General features: G+C 41.6%; 1 protein-coding gene across 1 annotated transcript in view; it reads left to right on the top strand.

The window, feature by feature from the left end:
- Positions 1-27,639, top strand: part of LOC149139874 (glutamine-dependent NAD(+) synthetase-like) — a 414,988-nt gene that overhangs the window by 99,626 nt on the left and 287,723 nt on the right. The window contains exon 3 of the mRNA XM_089448306.1: positions 1,131-1,354. Within this exon, the coding sequence (XP_089304432.1) occupies positions 1,131-1,354 (224 nt within the window). The remainder of the gene's footprint in view (positions 1-1,130; positions 1,355-27,639) is intronic.

The raw sequence follows: 27,639 nt of genomic DNA, 5'->3' as shown, positions 1-27,639 counted from the left end.
GATTGAAGTGTTTAAACGGTTCTATATGAGACTGGAAATTGAATGTAGAATTTGGGGTATCTTCCAGCTCCTGTATGTTTGATAACCATCAAATATAAAACATGCAAAAGGGAAGAAATTTCAGATTGTAGTTAAGTATACTCTTGTCCAAATATAGGTTATGAAATATAGATTTTTTGAGGCTAAATAAAAGGTCTCTAAACTTCACGTAAGAGACCAAATACCAAAGGTTTAGTAGTAAAATTTGTCTCCTACAGCCACCAAGTGGCAAAGAGATGGCTAGAAAATAATCTGGAAAGTTACAAATTGTCAATAGGTTTGGCGTAGAATTTGGGGTAACTTCTGTCTCTTGTATGTTTGAGCCAATCAAATTTAAAGCATGCAAAAGGGAATAAATTTCGGATTGTAGTTAAGACTACTATTATCCAAATATAGCTCATGAAATTAAGTTTTTTGGATGCTAAATAAAGCGTCTTTAGACTTCAAGTAATGCTCCATACACCAAAGATTTAGCAGTAAAATTCAGGTCTCCTAAAACCACCAAGTGGCAAAGAGATGGCTGGAAAATAATCGGGAAATTTAGAATCTGTCAATAGGTATTTTCAAGAATTAAATTGCATCCAAGGACAAGGTTTTGGATTGTGAAGATTCAGTGGGGTTTGAAGTGGAGATGAGTGAAAAGTTATGTGAGTGTTGGGTTCCTTTTTTCAAACCCCCCAAGCATAAACCTGTGTGCTGTCCTTGGGGCATGGCGGTTACATTTAGGGGTTATAGTGGTAGCATTTGGAGTCAACCCTGTTTTACATGAGTATGAGCCCAGCTTAGTTGTTAGTTGTCAGTTTCTCTAGTCAAAAAAAAAAAACTGTTGTTGCAAATCCTGTTCACCCTTTTTGGCTGTCTCAGCTATACAGACAGCAGCACTTGCTACAAAGGTGTTTGATGGCTGTCGATTAAATTCAGTGTGCAAATGAAATTAATGCTGTTATCCCATTCTGGATTTTTGCATTCATTATGTCGAAGTGTAGTTTGATCTGCATCATAAACTTGCTGATTTTGCAGATTAGTGTTATGATTGCAGTATTGAGTATTCTATAAATGACATTCAAGGGCTGTGGTCATGTCACTGTCAGAAATATTGCTGCTGAAACTTGTGAAGAACTTTTCACACCGGATGCCCCTCATATTGGTCTTGCTTTGAGTGGAGTGGAAGTTTTTACAAATGGAAGTGGAAGTCATCACCAACTTCGGAAGCTGAATACACGTCTAGAGCTAATTCAAAATGGCACTTATAAATCTGGAGGTGTCTATATATACAGCAATCAACAAGGCTGTGATGGGGGTCGCCTTTATTATGGTATTAACATTCCTACCTTTACCTCATTACCAGTTTTCTCATGCTGAAATTTGTATAAAATATTAAAGTTTCCGTCAACTGACCTCATCCTGTCAATATATTTCATTATTGTGCATTTTCATGGAAATAAGCCTTGGCCTAAAGTGCAATTTAAAACTGTTGGATTGAATCACTTATAAGCATCTTGTTTCACTAATTCTTTCCTTTTTGATTGCAAATGTCCTTATACTTTCAGTGTGGAGTTTATTCGTTCAAATGATAACATGTCCAAAATACATTTTCTGTATACTTAATTTTTGGTTTCCTTGTTTTGTACTTGTATCATATTTGCAATGGCCTTGTTTTTCCAGAACCAGTCGTGTTGGTTTTTTTTGGATTTGATTACCAATCTGTTGATGATAGAAGCCTGTCTGTCTACTTAATTATATTTTGTCAAAATTGATCATGGATGAGGAGGCTGTCATGGTCAAAATGTTTAGTCAAGTCTTTTTAAAAGGGTCACCATGGTACCCTTGAAGTGGTACAAGATCCTTTGTACCTTGTGTTATAGGCCATTTTGTTGCATTTGATTAATAGGCCTACAAACCGGATCAATCCACATCCATGAACATGTTGTCATCATCCCTACACAAAGCCCTAAGCATGACCTTTCCAAAAAGTCTGAGTTTCTGGGATTAACTGCTCAAAATCAAGCTTTCAAGCCCCAACTCACTCTGCCCCTTTAGAGACCTGCGTTCAGCTTGTTGCTTCCTTCTGTCAGGCCAGGGTAACTCCACATTGAACGAGAGACAAAACTGATTGATATTATTCATTAGCTAACACATTATTTATATACATACATATGATGGATCAGTTCATCTTTTAGATGACTGTCTAGTTCACCCATCCGTTTCGGATTAGGTGTCAACATTCCCCCCCTTAATCTGAAGGGATGTTGGTGAGTCCAAGCATCATTCTGAATCTTTCAAGCTTTTCTCTTCCAAGCGCTTTGGTGAAGATGTCTGCAATTTGCTCGTTTGTGGAACAATGACGGAGATGGATTGTTTTGGCCTCAACATGATGTCGGATCAGATGATATTTAGTATTGATGTGCTTAGTACGATCATGGAACTTTGGGTTGTTGGCCAACTTTATTGCAGATGTGTTATCAATCATGAGTGGAGTTGATTGTATTTGTTTTACCTGCAAATCTTCAAGAATTTTCCTGAGCCACACAATTTCTTTCGTTGCTTCAGCTGCTGCCACATATTCTGCTTCTGTTGTGGAATCTGCTGGTACTGATTGTTTGCGTGATCTCCAGGAGACAGCTCCTGATCCAAGACTCATAGCATATCCTGAAGTAGATACCCCAGTTTCTTTGTCTCCATCGAAGTCTGAATCAGAGTATCCAATCAAGTTGAAGTCGTCCACCTGTGTATACTTGATTCCAAGGTCTTGAGTTCCCTTCAAGTACCTTAGAACTCTTTTTGCAGCAGACCAATGTCCCTCACAAGGCTTTTGCATAAACCTGGAGAGGATTCCAACAGCAAATGAAATGTCTGGTCTGGTAGTAGTGAGGTAGATGAGACTTCCTACAAGCTGTCTATACTTTGTTGCATCCTCAAATTTCTTTCCTTCAATAGATGTGAGCTTCAAGTTTTGTTCCATTGGAGTAGAAAGGGGATTACACTCTGTCATGCCAAATCTGTTTAACAAATCTCCAATGTATTCCTTTTGAGAAAGAAATATGGACTTTGGATGTTGGGTTACTTCAATGCCAAGATAGTAATGAACATAGCCCAAATCAGTCATTTCAAAATTTTTTCCTAATTCTTTCTTTATGGATGCAATATAGCTTTCATTGTTCCCTGTCATTAAGAGATCATCTACATATACCACAAGATATACAACTGTTTTGCCAACTTTCTTGACAAATAAAGTTGCATCATCAAGATCAAAGTGTTTGAAGTTGAGTTTCAGAAGATGCTCAGTTAGTTTTTCATACCAGGCTCGTGGTGCTTGTTTGAGGCCATACAAGGACTTCACGAGTTTGCATACTTTGTGTTCATGTCCTTTCACAACAAATCCTTCAGGCTGGGACATAAAAACATTCTCTTTTAGATCTCCATTCAAGAATGTAGTTTTTACATCCATTTGATGGACTTTCCAACCGTTCTGAGCAGCTAGTGCAAAGAGTGTCTGGATGGTGGCCCATTTTGCTGTGGGAGCAAAAGTTTCCTCATAATCAACCCCTTCCTTCCGTGCAAAACCTTTTGCCACAAGCCTAGCTTTGTGCTTATCAAGTGAGCCATCAGCTTTGTACTTGTTCTTGTAGACCCACTTGCAGCCAATTGGTTGGTTCCAAATGGAGGATCAACCAGCTTCCAAGTGCCATTCTTTATGAGGGCATCATACTCCTTCTGCATCGCTTCTTTCCATTCATAATGAGAAGCAACTTCTTTAAAGGAAGTTGGTTCAAAATCTGTAGACAAGTTCAATTCACAATCATAAGTAACATCCATATCAACAGGTGAATTAGAGTTATCTACATCACCTCCATCTTGTCGGTTTGTATTTCTGGTTCCTGTTTTTCCAATTTCATCAGGATGAACACCTTCAAGTGTCTTTGTCAGCCACTTTGGGGGACCTTTCTGAGATGGTCCAGGCTGTTCTGTTGATTGAGTTGGGTCTGAATCAAGATTGAGTCTCCCAATTCTATCAATTACATCACTTAAAGCATCATCCGTTGTTGGAGTGTCATGCAGGGGAGATTGTTCTTCAGAAGAAGATTCAACATGTTGATCTAGTATAGGAATCCCCCCTTCAAGATGTGGAATCTGATTATCAAACTCTTGGAATGATTTCGGTTTTGTGAATCTATCCAAGCGATCAAGTTGCCGCTCAACAACACTGTCAGATTTGGATGATTCAAGAAAAATGACATCTCTAGATAAAACAAACTTTTTATTTACTCCATCATAAAGGCGGTATGCTTTAGATGTGTTTGAATACCCCAGGAAGATACACTTACGACTTCTAGCACCAAGTTTGTTTCTATGTACCTTTGGTATTAAAGCATAACAGGTGGAACCAAATATCCTGAGATGTTTTACCGAAGGAACATGTCCATACCACAATTCATAAGGAGTCTTGTTTCTTATAGCACTAGATGGACATCTATTCTTTATATATGCAGCGCATAGAACAGCATCAACCCAAAACATTGTCTTTACATTTTTGAAAAAAAGCATGGATCGTACCATATTCAAAATTGTTCTGTTCATTCTTTCAGCTACACCATTCTGTTGAGGATTATAAGGCACAATTGTTTGATGTTTAATCCCATGTTGGCGAAGATAGTGTTCAAATTCATTTGATGTATATTCTTTTCCATTATCAGTGCGAATAGACCCAATATGAGATTGTGCATCATTTTCAATCCATTTATGAAAATTCTTGAATGTTTGAAAAGCATCAGATTTGTTCTTCAATAAGTAAACCCAACACATTCTGGTGTAATCATCAATAAATGTCATGATATACTTATTTCCATTTGCAGAAGGAACAGGCATTGGACCACATAAATCTGAATGAATAAGTTCAAGCTTCCTATGTGCTCTTGAATGTGAATCATGAAAAGACTGTTTGCTATGCTTTCCTAGAATGCAAGCATCACATTGTTTATGTTTTCTAGGAATTGTAGGCAAACCAACAACACCATTTTTCTTCAACAAGCGGAGACTATCATAGTTTAAATGTCCAAATCTAGCATGCCATAATAAACTTGATGGAAGTGTACCTTCATCATGATGAGAAATATATGAAAAATGTTGTGCATGAGCAGAGGTTCCTTGCAGTTTAAGAAGTCTTTCTTCTTCTATACCCCTCATGACAAGTGAATGGTCAGATGCCTTTCTTACCTCAAGCTTTCCATCAAACATATGAATGGAGTGACCTTGCTGGCGGATGTGGACCAGGGACAACAAGTTTCTCTTGAGCTGTGGGAGATATAGAACATGATCCAGAAGAAAGTCTGGAAGACTAGGCAGTTTAAGCCTGACTGTGCCAAGCCCTGATGGCTTGATTTTTGACTGATCTGCAAAGTATACTGCGCCATCAACATTATCAGTGAAATCTTCAAAAAATCTTTCCTATGAGTCATATGACAGGTTGCTTCTGAATCAAGCAACCAGTCATTTTTCGAAGAAGTAAGTGAAGCATTAAACAGATCTTCATTTACTCTAATGTTACATTGTGCCTCAATATAGTGAGCGGATTCAGGTGCTTTACCTTTATCTGTGTCATCAGTTTTACCTTTCTGCTGATTTCTTCTCTGCTCAATCTTTTCCCATGGTAGCTTGCATGTAGAAGCATCTTGAGAATGTCTGCCCCCCCTGCCTCTGAAATATCTTTCTCTTTCTTTTGAATGCATACTGTAACAAAAATTATTTTTGCTGATAGAAAAATAATTTTGCTGATAAAAAAAAGACTTCTACTGATGTATAGTAAAACTATGCTCAAAAGGGCAACAGATTCTTTATGCACTAATTTTTCTTCAAATGTCTCCAAAATATCCTCCACAAAATATTCAAACAGTGTCCAAAAAAACATTCAAAACTTATTTAAATGGCGTCCATAACTCAAACCCTGGTCAATGTAACTACAACGTTAGTGCACATATACATATTCAGCGTTAGTGTTCTGATGCCACCGCCCAGCGTATATGAAATCAATTGTCCCTAAATATCATAATGCTGACTTATGAAAAAAAATCGAACTTCATTTACTGCTGCAATAATATCACTTTGACTTCAAACACTTCAAACCATCATCGGAAACCGTTCTTGCTGTTCTAATAATACCAGTCTTATTTATAAAAGGCTTAAACTTGAAAGGTTTAGTGCTTGTTTGTAAAGAATAATGTCGGAGAGTAGAACGTGAAGGATGAGGGCAAGGACAACAAAACAGGTGAAGGAATCGAACTGTTACCAGAAGGCCAACCAGCTGGCATCGGTATTTCCGGCCTTTTCCACCAGATACACTATTCCTGCTGCCAATGCCCCCGCTGTCACAAGTGCCACCATTACCATATCCATTATGTTAAAAAACACTCTGTTATCTGGGTAAGCATGTGGTCTCGTTATGTTGCCGAATCAAATTAAGTCACTGCCACAGTGGTCGCGCTTTCTTGCCGAATCAAATTAGAAGGAGACCGGAAGGGACACAAGGAGATAGAAACATGCAACTTTATTTATAAATCGAATTACAATCTAATGATTTATAAAGCAATGGCAAGTGGTAACGCCATTTTGAAGGCGATAGTGTGGACGTTGCTCGAGCTCCGCCGACTTGACTGCAATCGGAATGCAAACTAGAAAGATACCAGCCAATGCAATGGCGGTATTGCGCCTCCAGTACTTGGGTCTACAGAACCATCCTTCCTGCGTGGAGGCACCAGCGAAGCACGCTGCCTGCCACCTTGCTCTCAATATACATATAAATCCAGTGCAGTGTATAATATACCAAGCGCAGATTTTAATAAATATGGAATGGTTAACGCATAAAACTGAACACAATGGTTAACGCATAAAACTTATATGCATTCAAGATCTCTGTAACGCGCACACATACCCAAACACTAGTATGGATTTCGCACTTGATCAACCTCGGCCAACTGGTTATGATCAAGCCAGTTGATGACACCGCATAAGGTTCCCCAGGAATGGATCGAAGGAAAAAATGGAGTTCCGAAGCGACGGGCTGGGATACGAGGGAGCTTGGATTGAAGGAGCAGTAAAGGCTCTTAGCGGAGGTTGCGTTGGTTGATGAGTTTGAACAGGAGGGCGTCTGCAATTCTATCTTTGCTAAAATGTATCGAGAGAACCCTCATTCAGAGTGGCGAGAGGAAAAATTGTTTGTCACAACAGTGTAAGAAAACGGAAGCTTACATTCAACAGCGCATTCCACGCTCACCGCACCATATTCTGTCATGCCAGAGGTGCTTAGGACACCGCCAGAAGCACGCAGTCTCAGGACACCGCCAGAAGCACGCAGTCTCAGGACAGAGGCGCTCAGTACTGAGCAGCTCTCAGGACAGGAGTTACAACTATTTTAGGGACTGGGACCTGAGCTCTGATACCATGTCAGGCCAGGGTAACTCCACATTGAACGAGAGACAAAACTGATTGATATTATTCATTAGCTAACACATTATTTATATACATACATATGATGGATCAGTTCATCTTCTAGATGACTGTCCAGTTCACCCATCCGTTTCGGATTAGGTGTCAACACCTTCTGCACTAGCGTTGGTCAGCAACAACTTGCTCCTTGCTGGGGTGCACTGATTCTAGAAATTTGGAAAAATTAAAAAGATTTCCAAAGCTTCTAGGGGTTGTTTTAACCATTTACCTTGGATAAGAAGCTCGAGTCCTATCTGATTCTACCTTGGAGACTTCACCTCTTATCCATTGAGCTCATTCTCCCATCATAAGTGGATCTGAAGCTCATTATGGTAAATCCTAAACTACCATCCCTCTCCTATAAATTTATTGCCATCTACAAAATTAGGGTTGGCTTTTGGAGATTGATCATGCCCTCATGCTACTGTTTTGAGTCTCAGAGAGTCATCATCTTCATGCATTAGGGTGATATTGAGGTGTGCTTTGTGACAAGGAAGGACAAGTCAACTTAGGGAGATCTCTACAAGATCAACTACTATTCTTGGTTGTAAACTCTCTCCTATTTCTATTAATACAAAGAGTATCCTGTTTTCCTATATGTAGACCAATCCAATGGGTCTAGGGAAGATACTTTTGTCTGCTATCGTAAATTCCGCATAACAAATTGGCGACTCCACTGGGGATCGTTTCTTTCCCTCAGTGGTTTTCTTGACCTTAGCACTTGTTTCACTTTCAACTCTTGAACTGACCTTCATTGCCTCACTCGGACCTTAATTGACCCTAGGAGAACCCTTCTCTGAGCTTGATTTGATTTTTTGTGTTGTAATTTGGCCGGATTTGCATTAGCGCTCCCCCTAGTCTAGAGACAGAGCGCTCTAGTGCAACCTAGCTTTTTCTGCATCTACGCTGATCCCTGTTAGATGCAAAAAATTTCCTCTTGTGCCTTGCTCTTTGATGTGCTTTGTTCCAATTGGTTTTCCTTTCGTCCTTGAGTGTGTCCTGGTTTTCACTACTTTGTTTGCTTTTGGTTTTAGAAGCCTTTGATAAGAATTTGTTTGGATTTTGCTTTGTTCTTGTGAATTAGGTCATTAGCAAACTGTTGCTTAATCATTGATTGCTTGAAAGAATTGATATTAGAGTCATCATTCTGTATAGTTTCTTTTATTAGTGATTTAGCAAGTATCTTAGCTTTTATTTTATTTGGAAATTAATTGGATCGAAAAGAAAAATCTCATCATTTTGCATTTTACATTGCATTTGGGGTTTTGTGTGTGAAGTCAGATATTGGAATAGTTGCATTAGGAATTGACTTAACAAATTTTGTTTGTTGTATCTTGTATGCTACATTACTCTTTGTTTTCTTCCCTCCCTTACATAGATTTTCATTGAAAAGAAAATTTTGTTTTGTTGTGCTAGTTTGCATCTTTAGGATATTCAGGTGAAATTCGTGGTGAGCCTTGAAAATTGAAACATAATTCAAGATAAACTTTAAAATTTATTGAATCAATCTTAAGGAGCATTTGAAACATTAATGCAAACATCTAGAGGTCTAGGCTAGAGACGTGTTCTGACGTCTATAAACATAGGAGTTGTTGTTTTTTGCCAGCGTTGCATTCCGGGGGTGATATCTTGTTCCATGTTCGTAATTGTATCAGACCATTCTCCATGTACCTTCGAGTATATCGGATGATGCTCCACGCATGAAAAGTATATGGGAACGCTCTCATCGTATGGTTACACATTAGACAACACTAACACAGACTGCACTTCCACGTACCGTCGAGTATATTTTGGAAGTCCACACTAGGTTGCTATCCTCACCTTAGGTAACCGAGTCAGCTGCCTTGTATATTGTGATACACCGAACACAACATTCAAGGAGATTGCATGCCCGTATGTAAATCTTTGGTTTTGCAAGGTGGTATATTATAGTTCATAGTTGCTTGGTAGACCGTTTTGCCTAGATTACCCTTTTTTGATTTATTTTTGTTGTTAACTTTTTAAAATTTATTAAACCAACGTGGAAGAACAACACCCTCCACACTGTCGTTTGGGTAGAATGCAAAATAAGCCTCCTCTTCCACTTGAGGCAACTCCTGACTATCGTTAGAAGAATAAAAAGATGCAGACTATTGAATCTAGTACTTCAAGAGCTACTACTTCTGGTCCTCCACCTGAAATAGATCCACCAAAATCATCCATTCCTGTGAGTACTAAACTCGAGATTGCATCTTCATTTGCTGGTGAGTTCGACATAGTCGAAACAAAAGTATTTGAAATTTCATTACCTGAGGTTATTGAATTTGACTGTATTGAATCAAACACAACACAACCTGAGGCACCTCAGTTATCTACACATGTTACTTCAGGACCTTCTTCTCTTCCTCTATCTCGGACCCAACAACAACCTATATATCTTGGACTCGACGGTGAACCCTTTCCACTTGGTCTTTTTGAGCATTGAAGAGATTCCTCAGGAAGAGCCTCAACCCTCCTCTCCTATCCATTTGGGAGGAACTCATTTTTATCAAGCCCATCCTTTTCCTTCTCCTCATACTCCATCATAAGCTCCTTTGCCTGGTTCATTTCCTTTCAACTCACCCTCGAGTTTCCCTTGACATTCCTCTTTGGGATATGTTGGAGAGGTAAATCCCCTCTGTGGACAGAGGCGATCCCACTAGCCCAAAATGGGTCTAGAAACAATCAAATCACGCTACTATGCAAGTTCCTAGTTGCATACTGAAAGTGGATTACGAGAACCAACCTGGAGTCCAACGCTAATGTCGAAGAAGAGTTGATACTCCCGTTCCCTTGCTCCGGCAGGTCACAATCCTTGCGATCCCCGCGTATGGATACCTGCACATGCAAAGAACAAAGCGAATACAAGCATAAAATCCACTAAAATACAACTATATTTCAGTCAGAAAGGAAATAAATCAAACATTATCATGATGAACAATGAGATTGGAACCATAACAGTAGTCGTTTATTAATGAATAATCAACAGAGAAAGATACAACCAAGGTTCTGATGTTGAACCTCTCCTCTGGCTGGGCGAGCAGCTATGTATGTCTTGCAATAGACCTTCTCTCTCTCAGACTTCTGGCAGCATAACCTCCCTATGCTTCAAGACTCTTACTATCACTCAAGACAAGCATAATCACAACTAGCATTACTCAGAAACTAGCTTGTCTAATGCATGAGGACAGACTTTTATAGATGGAGAAGGGAGGAGGATACAATGCATCAGGACACCCATTGTGGATTGGCATTATCTTCGAAAAGCCTCTATGGATAGATGATGACTCTCGACCTCTATCAGATAAACTTTATCCTCAAAAGACTTCGTGATCTGAAGGGAAAAAACACCTGGGCGCGCGTTTGTCAAAAATCATTACCAAACTTGGTTGGCGTGGGTGTTGTTCTAAGACAGAGCGCCAATGGTGGCACCCCCTTTTGAGGATCTCCGTGATTGGCGCGGGTAAGACATTGTGGACCCGCACTAATGGGAAAAGGGCACTTTTCAGGGATATTTTGCCGAAGGTGTCTTCAGAGAACATGAAGTACATACCCAGGGGAACATAATGCAAGTGTTTTTAGGTTATGTCACTGTTCACAGGTCCCGAAATGCGTCCTCCAATGTACGGAAACAGGGGTAACAGGGACGGTGACCAATGGTGACAAATTACTGTGTAACAGGATAGTTAACCATGACTGAATTTGCTATGGATTCTCAACCGATATCTACTACTATGAGAGAGACAACCCATGTTGCAACTTCATCCATGTTTGTAACATTGCCATAGACACATTTGTCTAGTGGCCTGTCTGTCCCACTTGGTAACCAATCATTGTCTGGTACCTTTTCTAGCGCAACATGCAATCCATGGACTTCTCCCATGTCATCCTCTTTTGGAATCTTATCTGATACTTCTTTGATGAACACTACACAGTCTGCTCTTTCTCCTCCCTCTACACCTATAATTCAGCAGCACACTGGTCCCTATGTTAGTGGGTATGGATGCCTACAACAACCCAATCCATTTCCTATTGGGAACCCTCCTCTTGGGGGCAGTTGCCTCTGCATTCCCCTTCTCTTTTGGCAGGGGGGCAACTTGTTGCAAAAATATTTCCATCTCCTTATCAAATATCACAGGTCAATGCTTAGACTTATTTGAGTCCTCCACATTTAGGAATGGCTGTTAATGTTTGGCACCCTACATTCCCCGTACAACCTTGTGTAGAAAATCCTATAGATTCACAAGCTAATGCAATTTGCTAAAGCAAGAGACAAGAATCTACTTCTACTCTTTACAGCGGAAGCCCATAAACATCGAGCAAACAATAATCAATAGAGGAAGAGAATCAAAGGCACATAACACAATAAATATCTGGGGAAAGCCACAACTCAAAACCCCACTATCTGTTTTGTATTAATCTAGAAAATCAAGATGAAATTACAATGCTTGTTCTCTCTAGAACAATCCTAGCACTTAGCAAATTCAATCTCCAACTCATAAGCAAGCTCAAGGCCAAAGCTTAGCCTCTTCACAAGCTCTCCAAGTCTCTATTCCAATGCACCCTTGGTCAAAGAATTCAGATGAATACAATATGCTCTGCTCAACCTTGAGCTTAACCTGCACAAGTATTTCCTATCCTTCGCTTAATGACTTCCTTTGGCCAATACTTAGCCAAATTTCCAAGCCATCAAGCTTCTAATTCTTTGCACAATTCTTGAGAGAATTACCCCGTATTTAAAGGGAAATTCCTTAGTTCCTGAATGCATTCAGTATCAGTGCAAATCAAAAAAATCTAAAACAAATAGTACACTGTCCCTACACTCTAATCTCAATTGGGTCTTTCTCAGAATCGACATACATGAGTTTCTGATGAGGGAATATTCAGTTAACTGGAGTAGGACTAGTTGAGTGCACTAATGCATCAATTGATTGTTAACTCACTATTAGTTCCTCAAACAGTTTGGAACTAATTTAACTGGACTTAACTCAATAAGCTGAGTTAACTAATTACCACTCATACTTAACTCATCTTGGACCCCTATAATATAAGGAGAACATATACATGACTTCAGAAAGACTTCCAACTCGAAATTCCTAAGTTAACTAAGTCAAATCACTCTTTCTAACTATTACAAGTTGCTATGAGAATAAAATTTGATTTTAATTCTCAGTTTAATTCAAGGACAAATTAAACTAGAATTTCTGGATTCTATTTTTATCATTTCTTGTTGCTATTTTCAACACCTTGTTCAATTGTGGCTTTATCTCTAATCTCTCAACCTGTTCCATTTGCATCTTAGATTCCTACTCATCAACCTATACCCAAACCTGTTCAAGCTCAAGTGAATGTAAGGTAACCTTCATAAGCTGCATCTTTAACTCAATCTATTCTACCAATATCTGGCATCTCTCAGGCCCCATTTACCCAACCTCTTCAAGGTATCTTACAATTTTCATTGCTTGGGCAAGCTATTCCTCAAATTCAAGTGGGTCAAAATGCATATGGTATGGTGCAGGCACAACCTAACTAACCTTATGTTGGGATGATACAAAATCCCATAGGGCAATTGTATCAACCGTATCAAGTTATACCTCAAATGCCTTACCACGGTCAACAAATCCAAACTCAGTTGTTTCAACCTTTACAAGGTTATCCTGGAGCTGGGCAGCAAGATTATGTATATCCCGGTTATCCAAATCCTCCCTATCCTGGAGAGTAGATACCTGTTGCTCAGGCCATCCCATCTTACCCAGGGTATCCTCCATTGAACCTCCATATGTAGTTGCCATTTGTAACAACTCTTGAATTTCTAGATTTGACTTGATTTGAGTAGATACCTGTTGCTCAGGCCATCCCATCTTACCCAGGGTATCCTCCATTGAACCTCCATATGTAGTTGCCATTTGTAACAACTCTTGAATTTCTAGATTTGACTTGATTTACCAATGATCCCATTGCCTATTCTCCTTGGTGGCCAGTTATTTCCACAAAATTGCCCAGTGATATCCCTAAATTCAATGGAAATCTTGGAGAAGACCCATTTACACACGTTATGATTATCATTTGTGGTGTTCTTTGAACTCTCTTAATGATGACTCTATCCGTTTATGTCTTTTCCAACGCATACTTACTAGTACGACAACAAAATGGTATATTGAACTACCACGAGCTTCGTTTGATAATTTCAACACTTTAGCTACCACATTCTTAACGCATTTTCAGTTTCCCATTTGATATGAGATTGGAACTGAACTTTTCACCAATTTCCAACAAACTGATTCCACTCACATTTCTGAATGCATTCATGAGTGGTGACGTCGCCATCGTTTGGTTAAACTTTTGTTCCTGTTCAACTATTAGCCGAATGGTTTATTAAGTGTCCGTTACCATCCATAACAGAAAACGTCGCTAAAGGCGGAGATGTGACCAAAGAGCAAGTAATTGCTCGTGCTCAGTATTTGAATCTTATTTATAACCAATCCGGCACGCTCTTTGATAAAATACCAAATGCTCCGCGACCTTCCAATACTGTTCCTCAACCTCCTAGTAAAAAATCACATGTCACTGATGGCGTGATAGGTTTTGCTAGCCAGCAGTCAGTGAGTGAACCATCTGGTTCGATTTTGTTGTGGCTACCCAAAACCCTCCTTCCACTATTCCTGTGACTTCTAATTCCGAGATCAATGCCGTTCAATCCTCCAAAGACAAATCTTAGCAAATAGGGAGTAAGAAGAAAGGTAAAGGTAAAAAGAAGAAAGATAATCCTCCACAGGATAAACAAAATAAGTAGTTTTATGAAGAAAAACGGAAACCTCGGTATTCGTGCTTGATTTGTAATGAGGAGAATTTCACTCGTGATTGTCCACATCGGGTGGAAGTAAATCAATTCGTTAAGTCATCCTGCACTCATCGTGTTGACAGATCCATTTCCAAATCAGGAGACTAATATGGTTGCTCGAGATCCTGTTTCCTCTAACTCGGTTATGATGCTTTCCTTCACCAAGCTGAAAAATGACATTATGGTGGCCACCAGGAATAAAGACAACGATAATGCGAACCCCTCGATTGGTCAGGCTATTCATCAAACTGCTGGTTCGACGACATCTCCATCGGATTCTACTCCAAATACGTTTCCTACCGAATTGACAATTAAGCGTCCAAAGGCGTTATCCATAAATCTGCATTCAACCCTCGTGAAAGAGCTGCTTAGAATTATAACATAGTTAAGGATCTCGCTCAAGCTCCTTTAACTATTTCGACTCTTAGGTATTGCATAATTGTCCCTCCTAGAAGAAGGCCTTACTTTCCACAATTGGATGTATTGATCCCTCAGATTCCAACCTTGTAGTTTTTAACCATGAGAATTATACGCCTCGACTTCCAGCCCAATTAGCTTTCATGATTCAGGTTGTTGTTCGCGGTAAGAATATCCATCGTTCCATTGTAGATGAAGGAGCTTCAACCTGTATCATGTCACTTTCTTGCTGGAAGGCCATTGGTTCTCCCCAATTAAATCAGTCACCAACTACTCTAAAGGCTTTTGATGGAAGAGGCTTCAAGCCTTGTGGAATTCTGAATTCGTTACAAGTAGAATTAGGTGGCAAGACGGTGTTGGTAGAAGTCGAAGTTATTGACGGACTGCTAGATTATAATCTTCTATTGGGTCGTATTGTAGTATACCTAGGGGGGTTAGTATGGGGTACAGAGGGAGGTACCCAAAGGAATAATATAATAATGGGATGGGTCATAATAATAAATAAAGTGGTTAACTTGTATCATGTAAGGGACCACAAGTAGTTAGCAATAATGTAATAAACCTATGGTATTAGATAGATGGTATTGAGGGAACCATGATAATGACCCATGGTATTGTATGTATGAGGCCTATATAGAGGCTAGAGACTCCCTATTGAGAGATGTCAAGGAATATTGTATGGACAAGCATATGGCTTGTGGAGTGTTCTCCTTCCTTAAGGAGTGATGGTATGGTGTTGCCCTACCTTAAGGGTTTGATCAATAAAGTGAAGCATTTCTATCTATATTCAGATCTTGTTATTTCTTGGGTATATTTGTATATATTTCCAGATCAGATCTATAACAAGTGGTATCAGAGAATTTTTTGGGCAAAGCGGAGAATTTTTATTTTTATTTTTGTAGGAACTTTTTGGGGCGACGAGTTTGCAGATCAGATCTATACATTTTGGTGCAAAATTTGTAGAATCTAATTGCATATCTGGGTTGTTTGCGAAAAAATACCCAATTAAAAAAAAATCGGTGGAATCGGAGTCCGGATGAAGGAGATATCGTTGATTTAAAAATCAGGTGTGTTGTAGACATTTTTCGGGGTGGCGAGTTTGCAGATCAGATCTGTATGTTTTGGGGCAACATTTTTAGAATCTAATTGCAGATCCGAGTTCTTTGCAAAAAAATACCCAATTTGAAAAAAAAAATCGGCCGAATCGGAGTATGGATGAGGGAGATATCTCTGATTTAAAAATCAGCTGTGTTGCGGACATTTTTCGGGGCGGCGAGTTTGCAGATCAAATCTGTATATTTTGGGGCAATATTTGCAGAATCTAATTGTATATCTGAGTTCTTTGTGAAAAAATACCCAATTTCAAAAAAAAATCGGTCGAATCAGAGTACGGATGAGGGAGATATTGTTGATTTAAAATCAGCTCTTTTTCAGAAATTTTTGTGAAGGTGGGACAACTGCAGTGTGAATATGAAATTCCAGTGCCTAGATCAGAATTCGATGAAGATGTACAAATTTGATGGCTCTAATCCGGCAATATGGCTAGAACAAATGGAACAATATTTCACTCTGAATCACATCGTAGATGATGAAACTAAACTACGTGTGGCAGACCTTTACTTGGACCAAGAAAGATGGCAATGGTGGTAGGGGCATTCTAAATGCTATGCAAGGACAATTACTTGGCAGATGTTCGCAAAATCCATTTGTGACCACTTTGACCGTGAATCTAATTTTTTGGGTCATCTTACTAAGCTCAGACAGATAGACACAAAACCTAGCAAAGATTTTAATTTTACAGGAAAGAAGGAATGTAAAAGGTTATTTTCTACTGGTATCTCCTTATTGCAGGTTGATGGATTGATTCAGAAGGAGAATATCATTGTGTCTATAAATCCTAGTTGCAAGCATAATTTTGTCAATGTTAATTTGACAAAAAAATTGCAAGTTCCAGCAAAACACATTGAAAACACACGAGTTGATAATGAGGATGTTCAAGTTTATAAAGATTTGAAGCTTTCTATGGATAAGTATGTGTTGCATTGTGAATTTTATACTTCAGATATGGATAACATGGATGTTGTTTTGGGATATCCTTGGATGGAATCTGTGGGTACTGTCAATATTAATGTGCAAAAGAAATTCATGAAACTCTGGTATAAAAAGAAGAAAATTACATTGCAGGATATTTCTATTAAGACCCAAGTAGAGACTATGGAGGCAGAAGCACAAAGCTCTAATGACATTGACACATCAGATGATGAGCCTTTAATGGTCGACAACCAAACACAAACATCGAACCAGGTACCAGAAAAACAGGGAGAATCCAAGGAGGCTGAAGCAGAAAATGTTACAGGTACTGATACATCAGATGAGGACTCAGTGGTTGAAGTAATATTGGAAGATAAGAAACAAAAACATGCACCACAACATGTACCAGATACCGATCAACCTTCATTAGGTGGTGGATTAAAGAAAGATACACCGTTGGTTAACACTTCAGTATATCACCACCCACATCACCCCGCAAGAAAACAATCAACAAGATGGCAACGAATTAGCCACAAGGACAACAACCCCCGCATGACAGATAGAGAGGGGAACCGATCCACCTACTACACATCAACACAAAAGAGTCGCCAGGGTCAACTTCCATCTCAAGCGAGCGAGGCACCAGCTAGATCAAGGGTTCACTTTTCTCTAGGTTGGCTAGCTACACGTGCATGGTACTAGTGGACTACTCTTTTGAGTAGATTTTATTATTTGTGTTCTTCTTATGTTTCGGGGACGAAACATGTTTAAGCGGGGTGAAATGTAGTATACCTAGGGGGGTTAGTATGGGGTACAGAGGGAGGTACCCAAGGGAATAATATAATAATGGGATGGGTCATAGTGATAAATAAAGTGGTTAACTTGTATCATGTAAGGGACCACAAGTAGTTAACAATAATGTAATAAGCCCATGATATTAGATAGATGGTATTGAGGGAACCATGGTAATGACCCATGGTATTGTATGTATGAGGCCTATATAGAGGCTAAAGACTCCCCATTGAGAGATGTCAAGGAATATTGTATGGAAAAGCATATGGCTTGTGGAGTGTTCTCCTTTCTTAAGGAGTGATTGTATGGTGTTGCCCTACCTTAAGAGTTTGATTAATAAAATGAAGCATTTCTTTATTCAGGTTTTGTTATTTTTGGGTTTATTTTTATTTTCATATATTTTCAGATCAGATCTATAACAAGTGGTATTAGAGCACTTTCTTGGGTTATTTCTATTATCATATATTTTTAAATTAGATCTATAACAATAATCCTTGACATCTCTCAATAGGAAGTCTCTAGCCTCTATATAGGCCTCATACATATAATACCATGGGTCATTACCATGGTTCCTTCAATACCATTTATCTAATACCATGGGCTTATTACATTATTTCTAATTACTTGTGGTCCCTTACATGATACAGGTTAACCACTTTATTTATTACTATGACCCATCCCATTATTATATTATTCACTTGGGTACCTCCCTCTATACCCCATACTAACCCCCCTAGGTATACTACACATATGTTGGTTTATTCTATGGCTATTGTTGTTTCAACATATTTCAGAATGATTGCTTTCCCTCATAAGGGAGGTATAGTAGCCATTGATCAACTCACTTTCTTTGCCACCAATTCTCAAGTTACTGGAAGCATCCCTCTTGTGGGAGAAACCCCACATCCATATCAGCATGTCGGGGTGGGATTGCTTAAGGATTCTTCCCTCATGGGAACCTTTTCTCTTTCTCCTCCTTCCCCCCGACAACTCTAATCTGGTTGCCTATGTCAACATGATATCTTCTTGTACTACTCCATCTGATCCTTGGATAGTGTCAGATGAATCTAATATTGACACTTTTGGTGACCGCATGTCGCTCAATCCCATTGAGCTCGACTATGAAGCCATCTATTCGGCCTGTGTGGCACATTCTACTCTCTCCTCTTCGATCAATTGGGTTGATCATTCCTTAGATTACGACACATCCTCAGGTCCTTTCTCTCATACATTTTCTACTGATGAGAGCATCATGGAGATCATGATGCCAGATGATACGCCGTGGGACAACCATCACCATCGTTCTTCCTTACTAGATTCCTTCGAGGATAATCTTAGTAAACTATATTGGCCCAATGACGTTAAGATATCTGTGAATTCCGTATTGTTAATTTTGGCAACTAGGGCCAAACTTCACATTGGATAGCTCATATGAGGCAACTCATATTTTTCTTGGATTCCTTTCTCTGAGAGGTGTAGGATTGATCTAAAGATCATCCCATTCTGACATGTACAAATGGAATTATGAATTTATTTTGCTTATGGACAAATTGTCAAGGTCGACCAGCAAACTCATGTAGGCTCTGAAACCCAACAGTCACATCTATTCATCCTCAACATTTGCATATAAATACATGATTCCTCCTCCTCATTTTGGACACTTCACTCACTCACATCTTCTCTCTCCTTCATTGATTGGGTACAGAATTCAACTGCTACTTTCCACACGTACGAAGGAAAGGAAGGGTTCTCTGTTTCAACCGTTGACCAGAGTTGACCAAAATTGCAGAGGCTAAAGCACATGAGTTCTCCAATACCCAGAAATGGTTTGGGCAAAATCTAATCAGTTTGGGAGATATTAAAATAATTAATATTTTTAATGAAGTCCCTAAGTCTAAATTTAGGGAAAATAAAATATTAATGTGAACTAATATAAAACTGAGTTAGAATGGTTCTAAAGTCATGGATTAAGCCAGATCTAATCTTAGTCGTTGATTAGGGACTTAATCTCGACCGTTGAATTGTCAAGGAGAAAAGTATAAGGGGAGGCTTGAGGGTCACTTGGAGAATACACCGAGTTGATCAAGAATTCGATTATCTGGGATAGGGCTTGTTGAGAAAATCGAAGGAGTGATCAAAGTTGCAGCTGAGGGGCAGTGAATGTAGTAAAAAAGAGGCAGAGATAGTATCGGGAGCATCAACGTTGAAGCCAGGAGAGGGTTGACGCAAAGCCAACTAGAGGCCACGCAGAGGCAGCCAAGAGTTGCACAAAACCTGAGGAGGGCCAGCGTGGGAGACACAAAGGCTCCAGAGGCTGACGTTGGGCTGATGCTGGGTCAGAGAGGCTGACGCAAACCCTAGAGGTTGACGCTGGGAGATTTCGTGGGGCAGATTGGGGCTGATATCTGTCTCCGACTGAGAGGTACTACTGCCGAGGGCATTCTATGTTTGGTGAGCCATTTTTGGCACCCAGATTGTATTCTAAAACTGCTTAATATTAAAACCCTCAGATAGTTGCACCGGTTTTCCCGCATTGGGTTTTTCCGGGGACAGTAGTCCAAAAGTAACGATGTTACTTGTGTGCTTGTTTTTCCTTCAGTTGATGATCTGTATGTGTTGAGACTGTACTTGTATTTATTTTCAGTATTTACCTGGTAAATAACTTGTTAATTAACAGAACAAGTAGGAAGAAACAAATCAGAAAGTACAGGAATGATTTCTAACAGATAGACTTAGAAATTCCAACATGGTATTAGAGCGTGGTTGCAGATCACAAGATAACTGAGGGCATTAGCCAAGCAGAGCAGCAACAGTAGAAACAACTGTCTCGAGTGACAGAAGCTGTTCCTAGCAGAAAAGCAGCAAGGAAGGGGCGACACAATGCCTGCGTCATCAGTTCGAGTCGGGAAGAGGATCAACGCAGTGGCAGAGAGGAGCAGACTTGACCTACGCAGTGCCCGGTCACCTCTCTCAGTCAGGAAGGATTGACGCCCGTGGCTAGGAGGTGTGGATTTCGCTGTTGCCGGGATTGCGCAGAGCATAGAGGCTCTAACCATTCAGTTTGTTGGGGCATAAGAGGCTGTGGGTTGTTGATTTGGGGTAGCATCGGGTGTGCTCTAGCCACGAAATTTGGTGGAGAGGTTGGGGCACATGAGATCTCCAATACCCAGAAAGGGTTTGGGCAGATTCTAAACATATCAGGAGATATTAAAATAATTAATATTTTTAATGGAGTCCCTAAGTCTAAACTTAGGGGGGAAAATAAAATATTAATGTGTATTAATATGAATCTGTGTTAGAGTGGTCCAAAAGACATGGATCAAGCCAGATCTAATCTTAGCCGTTGATTAAAGACTTAATCTTGGCCGTTGAGATGTCAACAGGAAAAGTATAAGAGGAGGCTTGAGGGTCACTTGGAGAATACACTAGAGTGATCAATCATTTTATTCTCTAGAGCGGGGTTTGCTAAGAGAGATAGAATCAGTGATCAGGACAACAACTAAGGTGCATTGAGTACAGAGAAATAGAGAAGGCAGAGATTGTGCCGAGAGAGCAGTGCTGCAGCCAAGGTGAGTGACGTAGAGCCAGCAAGGGCTCACCTAGGGCCCTGCAGAGGGAGCCAAGTGTTGCGGAGAGCACTGGAGAGGCCAACGTGTTTGACGTAGAGGCCCAGAAAGCTGACGTAGGGCCTCTTGGGGCTGACGCAAGCCAAGAAAAGCGACGCAGGGCCAGCGTGAGACAGAGAGGGGCTGACGCAGTCCAGATTGGGCAGACGTTGGGGTTGCAGCCGAAAGGATTTTCCGGGGTTTTAGCCAGGAGATTTCTCTCAAACTGTGAGGTATAGCTGCTAAGGAAATTCTCTGTTGGGTAGGCCAGTTTCAGCACCTAGATTGTACTCTGATGTTGCTTAATAAGAAAATCCTTAGATAGCTGCACCGGTTTTCCCACATTGGGTTTTTCCGGGGACATTGGTCCAAAAGTAATGGTGTCATGTGGTGTGTTTGCTCTTGTTTCTTTTAGTTGTTGATCTGTAATATGTTGAGCATGCACTGGTGTTTATTTTCAATATTTACTTTGTAAATAACTTGTTAAAGAAAAATTAACAAGTAGGTAGGAATAAATCAGGAAAAGTGCACGAAGGGTTTCTAAATTAAGTAAACTTAGAAACTTCAACATGGTATCAGTGCGTGATTGCAGATCACATGAGGACTAAGAGATATCAGCCGAGCGGAGCAATAGCAGTAGAAAACAACTGTCTCGAGGTGACAGAAGCTGTTTCTAGCAGCGTAGAAGCCAAGGAAGTGTGACGCAGAGCCAGCTAGAGCCACGCAGAGGAAGTTGGGAACTGCGCAGAGCCTTAGAGAGGCCAGCATTGCTGATGCAAAGGGCCAGAGGGCTAATGCAGACCCATCCGAGGTGACGCAGAGCCAGCATGAGGCAGAGAAGGGTTGACGTAGTTCACAGAGAGGCAGTTGTTGGGGACTAGAAGGCTGTAGGAATATTGTAGAGTGGAGCTGGTGAGGTACTGTAGTCAGAATAGTACCTGACTGAGCAGGGCCAGAGGAGTTGCTACCAAGGGTTTCTAGCTGAGGAACCTGGATCAGAAGTGTAGTTGCACAAGATGATCAGAGTAGGGGGCATCTTGACAAGCGACAGAAGGATTTCTAGGAGGGAAATCGAGACTCAGAGGGAGTCCATAAGAGAACTTCCAGACGGGAAGTAGAGACTCAAAGGAGTCGAATAGGGAACTTCCAGGAAGGAAGTAGAGGAGCGTCATGGTACTACACGGGTAAGAGACCAGGATAGACTGGACAGAGCATTGAACTTTGCAGTCTGGAAAGCCAGAATCTTATCAGTGCTTGATAGGAATCGTGTCAAGAACTTCGCCTTGAAGATCATAACTATTCCAGTCGACCCAAATGATAATAACAAGTACAAAGAGGTGATGGCGAGGGCCAAGTGCATTATCCTTGACGGGGTCAAGGATCATATGGTACCACATATAGTCGAGAAGGAAACGACAGTTGAGATGTGGGAGGCTCTCCAGAACTTGTACCAGCATACTTCTGTGTAGAGAAGAATGTTGCTCGAGAACCAGATGAGGTCGTATCAGATGAAGAAGGGTCAAACAGTTGACTCCTTTCTCGGAGGACTGAATGAGATCAGAGATCAGTTGACTGCTATAGGAGCAACACCGGATCAGGAGCTTATGGTGAGGACAACCCTGAATGCTCCAGAGCATCTTGGGCAGAGGGACTCTCCTACCTTGGGACGAGATGTGGGCAGCTCTTTGCTAGGAAGAGATCAGACGATAGTCAAAGACAGGTAGCAGCAACAAAGGGATCAAGGTCAAACAGGAGGAGGACGATGTGGCCCTAACATCTGAGGGAAAGCAAGAGAAGCGGAAGATGAAAGATGTCTCAAAGATCAAGTGCTTCCACTGTGGGGAGATGGGTCATTATGAGACCCAGTGCCTAAGGAAGAAGAGTAAGGGAAAGTCTTCCAAGACTAAGGCAGCGCCAACACGGGCAGAGAATGAAGTTTTGACAGACGGTGACTGTGCCATGAGTGCACATGCACCACTTGAGCAGAAGTGAGGAGACATCGAGCTGTTTTCAGGTAGACTACAAACGATGAGGGGCAAGATCCTCGAGGTACCCAGCCTCTTGGATTAGACCTTGCTACGGGAGCCCCGATGAGGTGTAGCAGGATTGGCTGGGTGGGTAGAGACGGATGTGGATGAAGCGATAGAGAGAGCTACATTGCAGAAGTCCCAAGACAACACAGAGTTAGCAGGCTGCAACAGTGCGAGAGGCACAGGAGTGTTACACTAGTGCAGGAAGGCACAGAGAGGTGCGCAACGGTGCGAGATGCAGGGAATTGTTATAACAGCGCAGAGGTCAGAGAGGGAGCACTTGTCAGCAATAGAGGGAGCTTCAGCATCAGAGGGTGTTTCTAGCCCAACAGGGAGATTAGTTACTTACTTCTCAGTAACTGAGTTGCAGTGTAGCAGTGGGCAACACAATGCAGCATGATGAGAGGAGGTGTAGTGCGGATGCAGTGCTAGGAGAAAGGACTAGCAACAACACGGATGTAGAGGGACCTGTCATACAGATGCGGCAGTGGCAGTGGCAGAACCATGGGCAACAGTACAGGAGGCAGCAGTGCAGAGGATGGTGGGCAGAAAGGCCTATCATCAGCACAGGTACCGATGCCAGATGATCAGAGTAATACTCAGTGAGGAGTATTGCTAAAGCACAGTCCTCGCTAAGAGGGGGTGTTGATTTGGGGTAGCATTAGATGTGCTCTAGTCGCGAAATTTGGTGGAGAGGTTGGGGCACTTGAGATCTCCAATACCCAGAAAGGGTTTGGGTAGATTCTACACAAATTAGGAGATATTAAAACAATTAATATTTTTAATGGAGTCCCTAAGTCTAAACTAAGAGAAAATAAAATATTAATGTGTATTAATATGAATTTGTGTTAGAGTGGTCCAAAAGATATGGATCAAGCCAGATCTAATCTTAGCCATTGATTAGGGACTTAATTTCGGTCGTTGAGATGTCAACAGGAAAAGTATAAGAGGAGGCTTGAGGGTCACTTGGAGAATACACCAGAGTGACCAGTCATTCTATTCTATAGAGCGGGGTTTGCTAAGAGAGATAGAATCAGTGATCAGGACAGCAACTGAGGGGCATTGAGTACAAAGAAACAGAGAAGGCAAAGATTGTGCCGAGAGAGTAGCGCAGTAGCGAAGGAGAGTGATGCAGAGCCAACAAGGGCTCACGCAAAGGCAGCCAAGTGCTGCGCTGAACACCAGAGAGGCCAGCGCGTTTGATGTAGAAGCCCAAAAAGCTGGCGCAGGGCCTCCTGGGGTTGACGCAGGCCAAGAAAGGCTAACACAGGGCCAGTGTGAGATAGAGAGGGGCTGGCGCAGTCTAGATTGGGCAGATGCTGGGGTTGCAGAGTAGTTTTGTGTTGAGGAGTTGTCGGAAGGATTTTCCGGGGTTTCAGCTAGGAGATTTCTCTCAAACTGTGAGGTATAGCTGCTAAGGAAATTCTTTGTTGGGTAGGCCAGTTTCGACACCCAGATTGTTCTCTGATATTGCTTAATAAAAAAACCTTCAGATAGCGGCATCGGTTTTCCCACATTGGGTTTTTCTGAGGACATTGGTCCAAAAATAATGGTGTCATGTGGTGTGTTTGTTCTTGTTTCTTTTAGTTGCTGATCTATAATATGTTGAGCATGCACTGGTGTTTATTTTCAGTAAATACTTTGTAAATAACTTGTTAAAGAAAAATTAACAAGTAGGTAGGAATAAATCAGGAAAAGTGCATGAAGGGTTTCTAAATTAACTAAGGGCATTAGCTGAGCAGAGCAGTAGCAGTAGAAACAACTGTCTTGAGTGACAGAAGCTGTTCCTAGCGGAAAAGCAGTAAGGAAGGGGTGACGCAGTGCCTGCGTCATTAGTTCGAGCGAGGAAGAGGATCAACGAAGTGGCAGAGAGGAGCAAACCTAACCTACACAGTGCCTAATCACCTTTCTCAGTCAGGAAGGATTGACGCTCGTGGCCAGGAGGTGTGGATTTTGCTGGTGCCGGGATTGCGCAGAGCGTAGAGTCTCTAACCATTCATTTTGCTGGGGCATAAGAGGCTGTGGGTAAGTTGCATAGTGAAGTTGGTGGGTTACTGTGGTCAGAATAGTACCTAACAGGACAAGACCAAGGAGGAGGGAGTTGCTGCCGAGGATTTCTAGCTAAGAAATCCAGATTAGTGGTGTAGCTGCACTAACGATCGGAGTGGGGGCATCTCGACATTGGCAGAGGGGTTTCCAGGAGGGAAATCGAGGCTCATAGGGAGTCACACCGAGAACTTTCAGGAGGGAAGTAGAGAGACTCGGAAGAGTCGAAAGAGGAGCAGCGAAATGGCAGTAAATGGGGTAAGAGATCAGGACAGACTGGACGAAGCCTCAAACTTCGTAGTCTGGAAGGCCAAGATCTTGTCTGTTCTAGATAGGAATCATCTCAAGCACTTCGCATTGAACACGATAGTGATCCCAGTTGACTTGACTGAGAAAGACAAGTATGAGGAGGCAATGGCGACGGCCAAGAGCATCATCCTTGACGGGGTCAAGGACCATGTAGTACCACATCTTGCTGAAAGGACACAACAAATGCGATGTGGGAGGCCCTGATGAAATTGTATTAGCATACTTCCGTGCAGAGGAAGATGCTATTAGAAAATCAGCTGCGGTCATACCAGATGCAAAAGGGAGAACAGATATACACCTTCCTTGGTCGCTTGAAGGAGATCCGGGATCAACTGACTTGTGTAGGGGCCACGCCAGATGAGGAGATGTTGGTGAGGACCGCATTGAACGCAATCTCAGAGGATTGGGAGGTATTTTTCCAGAGCATACTGGGTAGGTCGACCCTTCCAGATTGGGAGGAATTGTGGGTGGCTCTTCATCAAGAAGATATCAGAAGGCTAACTAAGGTCGGAAGCAGCAACAAGGGGGTCAGAATCAAGAAGAAGGAAGAGGATGCTGCCCTAGCATCTAAGGGAAAGCAGGAGAAACAAAAGAAGATGGACCTCTCCAAGGTCAAATGCTTCCACTGTGGGGAACTAGGTCACTATGCGAGCCAGTGTCTGAGGAAGAAGAGCAAGGGAGAGGCTTCTAAGACCAAGGCTGTGCCAGCAAGGGCAGAGAAAGAAGTGGAGACAGATGATGATTGTGCCATGAGGGCTCATGCGCCACTTGAGAGGAAGTGTGGACACATCGAGTTGTAGTTAGACAAACTACAGGCGATGAGGGACGGGATCCTCAAGGTACCCAACCTCTTGGATTATACCTTGCTACGAGAGCCCCAAAGAGTAGCAGCACTGGCGGATGTCGGTAGAGACGGATGCGGATGGAGTGACAGAGGGAGCTACAGTGCAGGAGTCCCAGGACAACGTGAGGCAACAGTGCGAGATGCACAGAGTTGTTGCAAACTTGCAGTAGCGCAAAGGTCAGAGATGGAGCACTTGTCAGTGGCAGAGGGAGCTTCAGAATCGGGATTGTTTCTAGCCTGATAGAGATGTCATAGTTGGGAGATCAGTTACTTACTTCTCAGTAACTGAGTTGCAGTGTAGCAGTTAGCAGTGGCAGTGCTGTGGGCAGCACGATGCAGCATGATGAGAGGGGTTGGAGTGCAGATGCAGTAGTGGCAGTGGTAGGGCCATGGGCAGCAGCACGAATGTAAATGGAATTGCCGTACAGATGCAACAATGGCAGTGGCATGGCCATGGGTAGCAGTACATGATGCAACAGTGTAGAGGATGTTGGGCAGCAGGCCTAGCATCAGCACAGGGACTAATGCCAGATGATCAGGGTGATGCTTAGTGAGGAGTATTAGTAGAGCATCGTCTTCGCTAAGAGGGAGTGTTGATTTGGGGTAGCATCAGATGTTCTCTAGCCACGAAAATTGGTGGAGAGGCAGCTAGAGGCCAAACAGAGCCAGCTAGAGGCCATGCAGAGGCAGCTAGGAGCTGTGCAGAGTGTGAGGAGGGCTAGCGTGGTAGACGCAGAGGCGCCAGAGGCTGACACTGGGCCAGAAAGGTTGACGCTCGGCTAGAGAGTTTGATGCAGACCGTATAGGTTGACGCTGAGAGATTTCGTGGGGCAGATTGGGGCTGATATTTGTCTTCGAATGAGAGGTACTACTGCTGAGGGCATTCTCTGTTGGGTGAGCCATTTTTGGCACCCAGATTGTATTCTGAAACTGCTTAATATTAAAACCCTCAGTTAGTTGCACCAGTTTTCCTGCATTGGGTTTTTCCGGGGACATTAGTCCAAAAGTAACGGTGTCACTTGTGTGCTTGTTTTTTCTTCAGTTGATGATCTGTATGTGTTGAGACTATACTTGTATTTATTTTCAGTATTTACATGGTAAATAACTTGTTAATTAATAGAACAAGTAGGAATAAATAAATTAGAAAGTACAGGAAGGATTTCTAATAGATAGACTTAGAAATTCCAA

This window comes from Pinus tabuliformis, chromosome X (assembly GCF_031772625.1).
Source record: "Pinus tabuliformis cultivar Carrire ecotype Pingquan chromosome X, CPIR1, whole genome shotgun sequence".
Taxonomy (NCBI): domain Eukaryota; kingdom Viridiplantae; phylum Streptophyta; class Pinopsida; order Pinales; family Pinaceae; genus Pinus; species Pinus tabuliformis.
The sequence above is the reverse complement of the archived record's forward strand: the minus strand, read 5'-3'. Positions and strand labels throughout refer to the sequence as shown.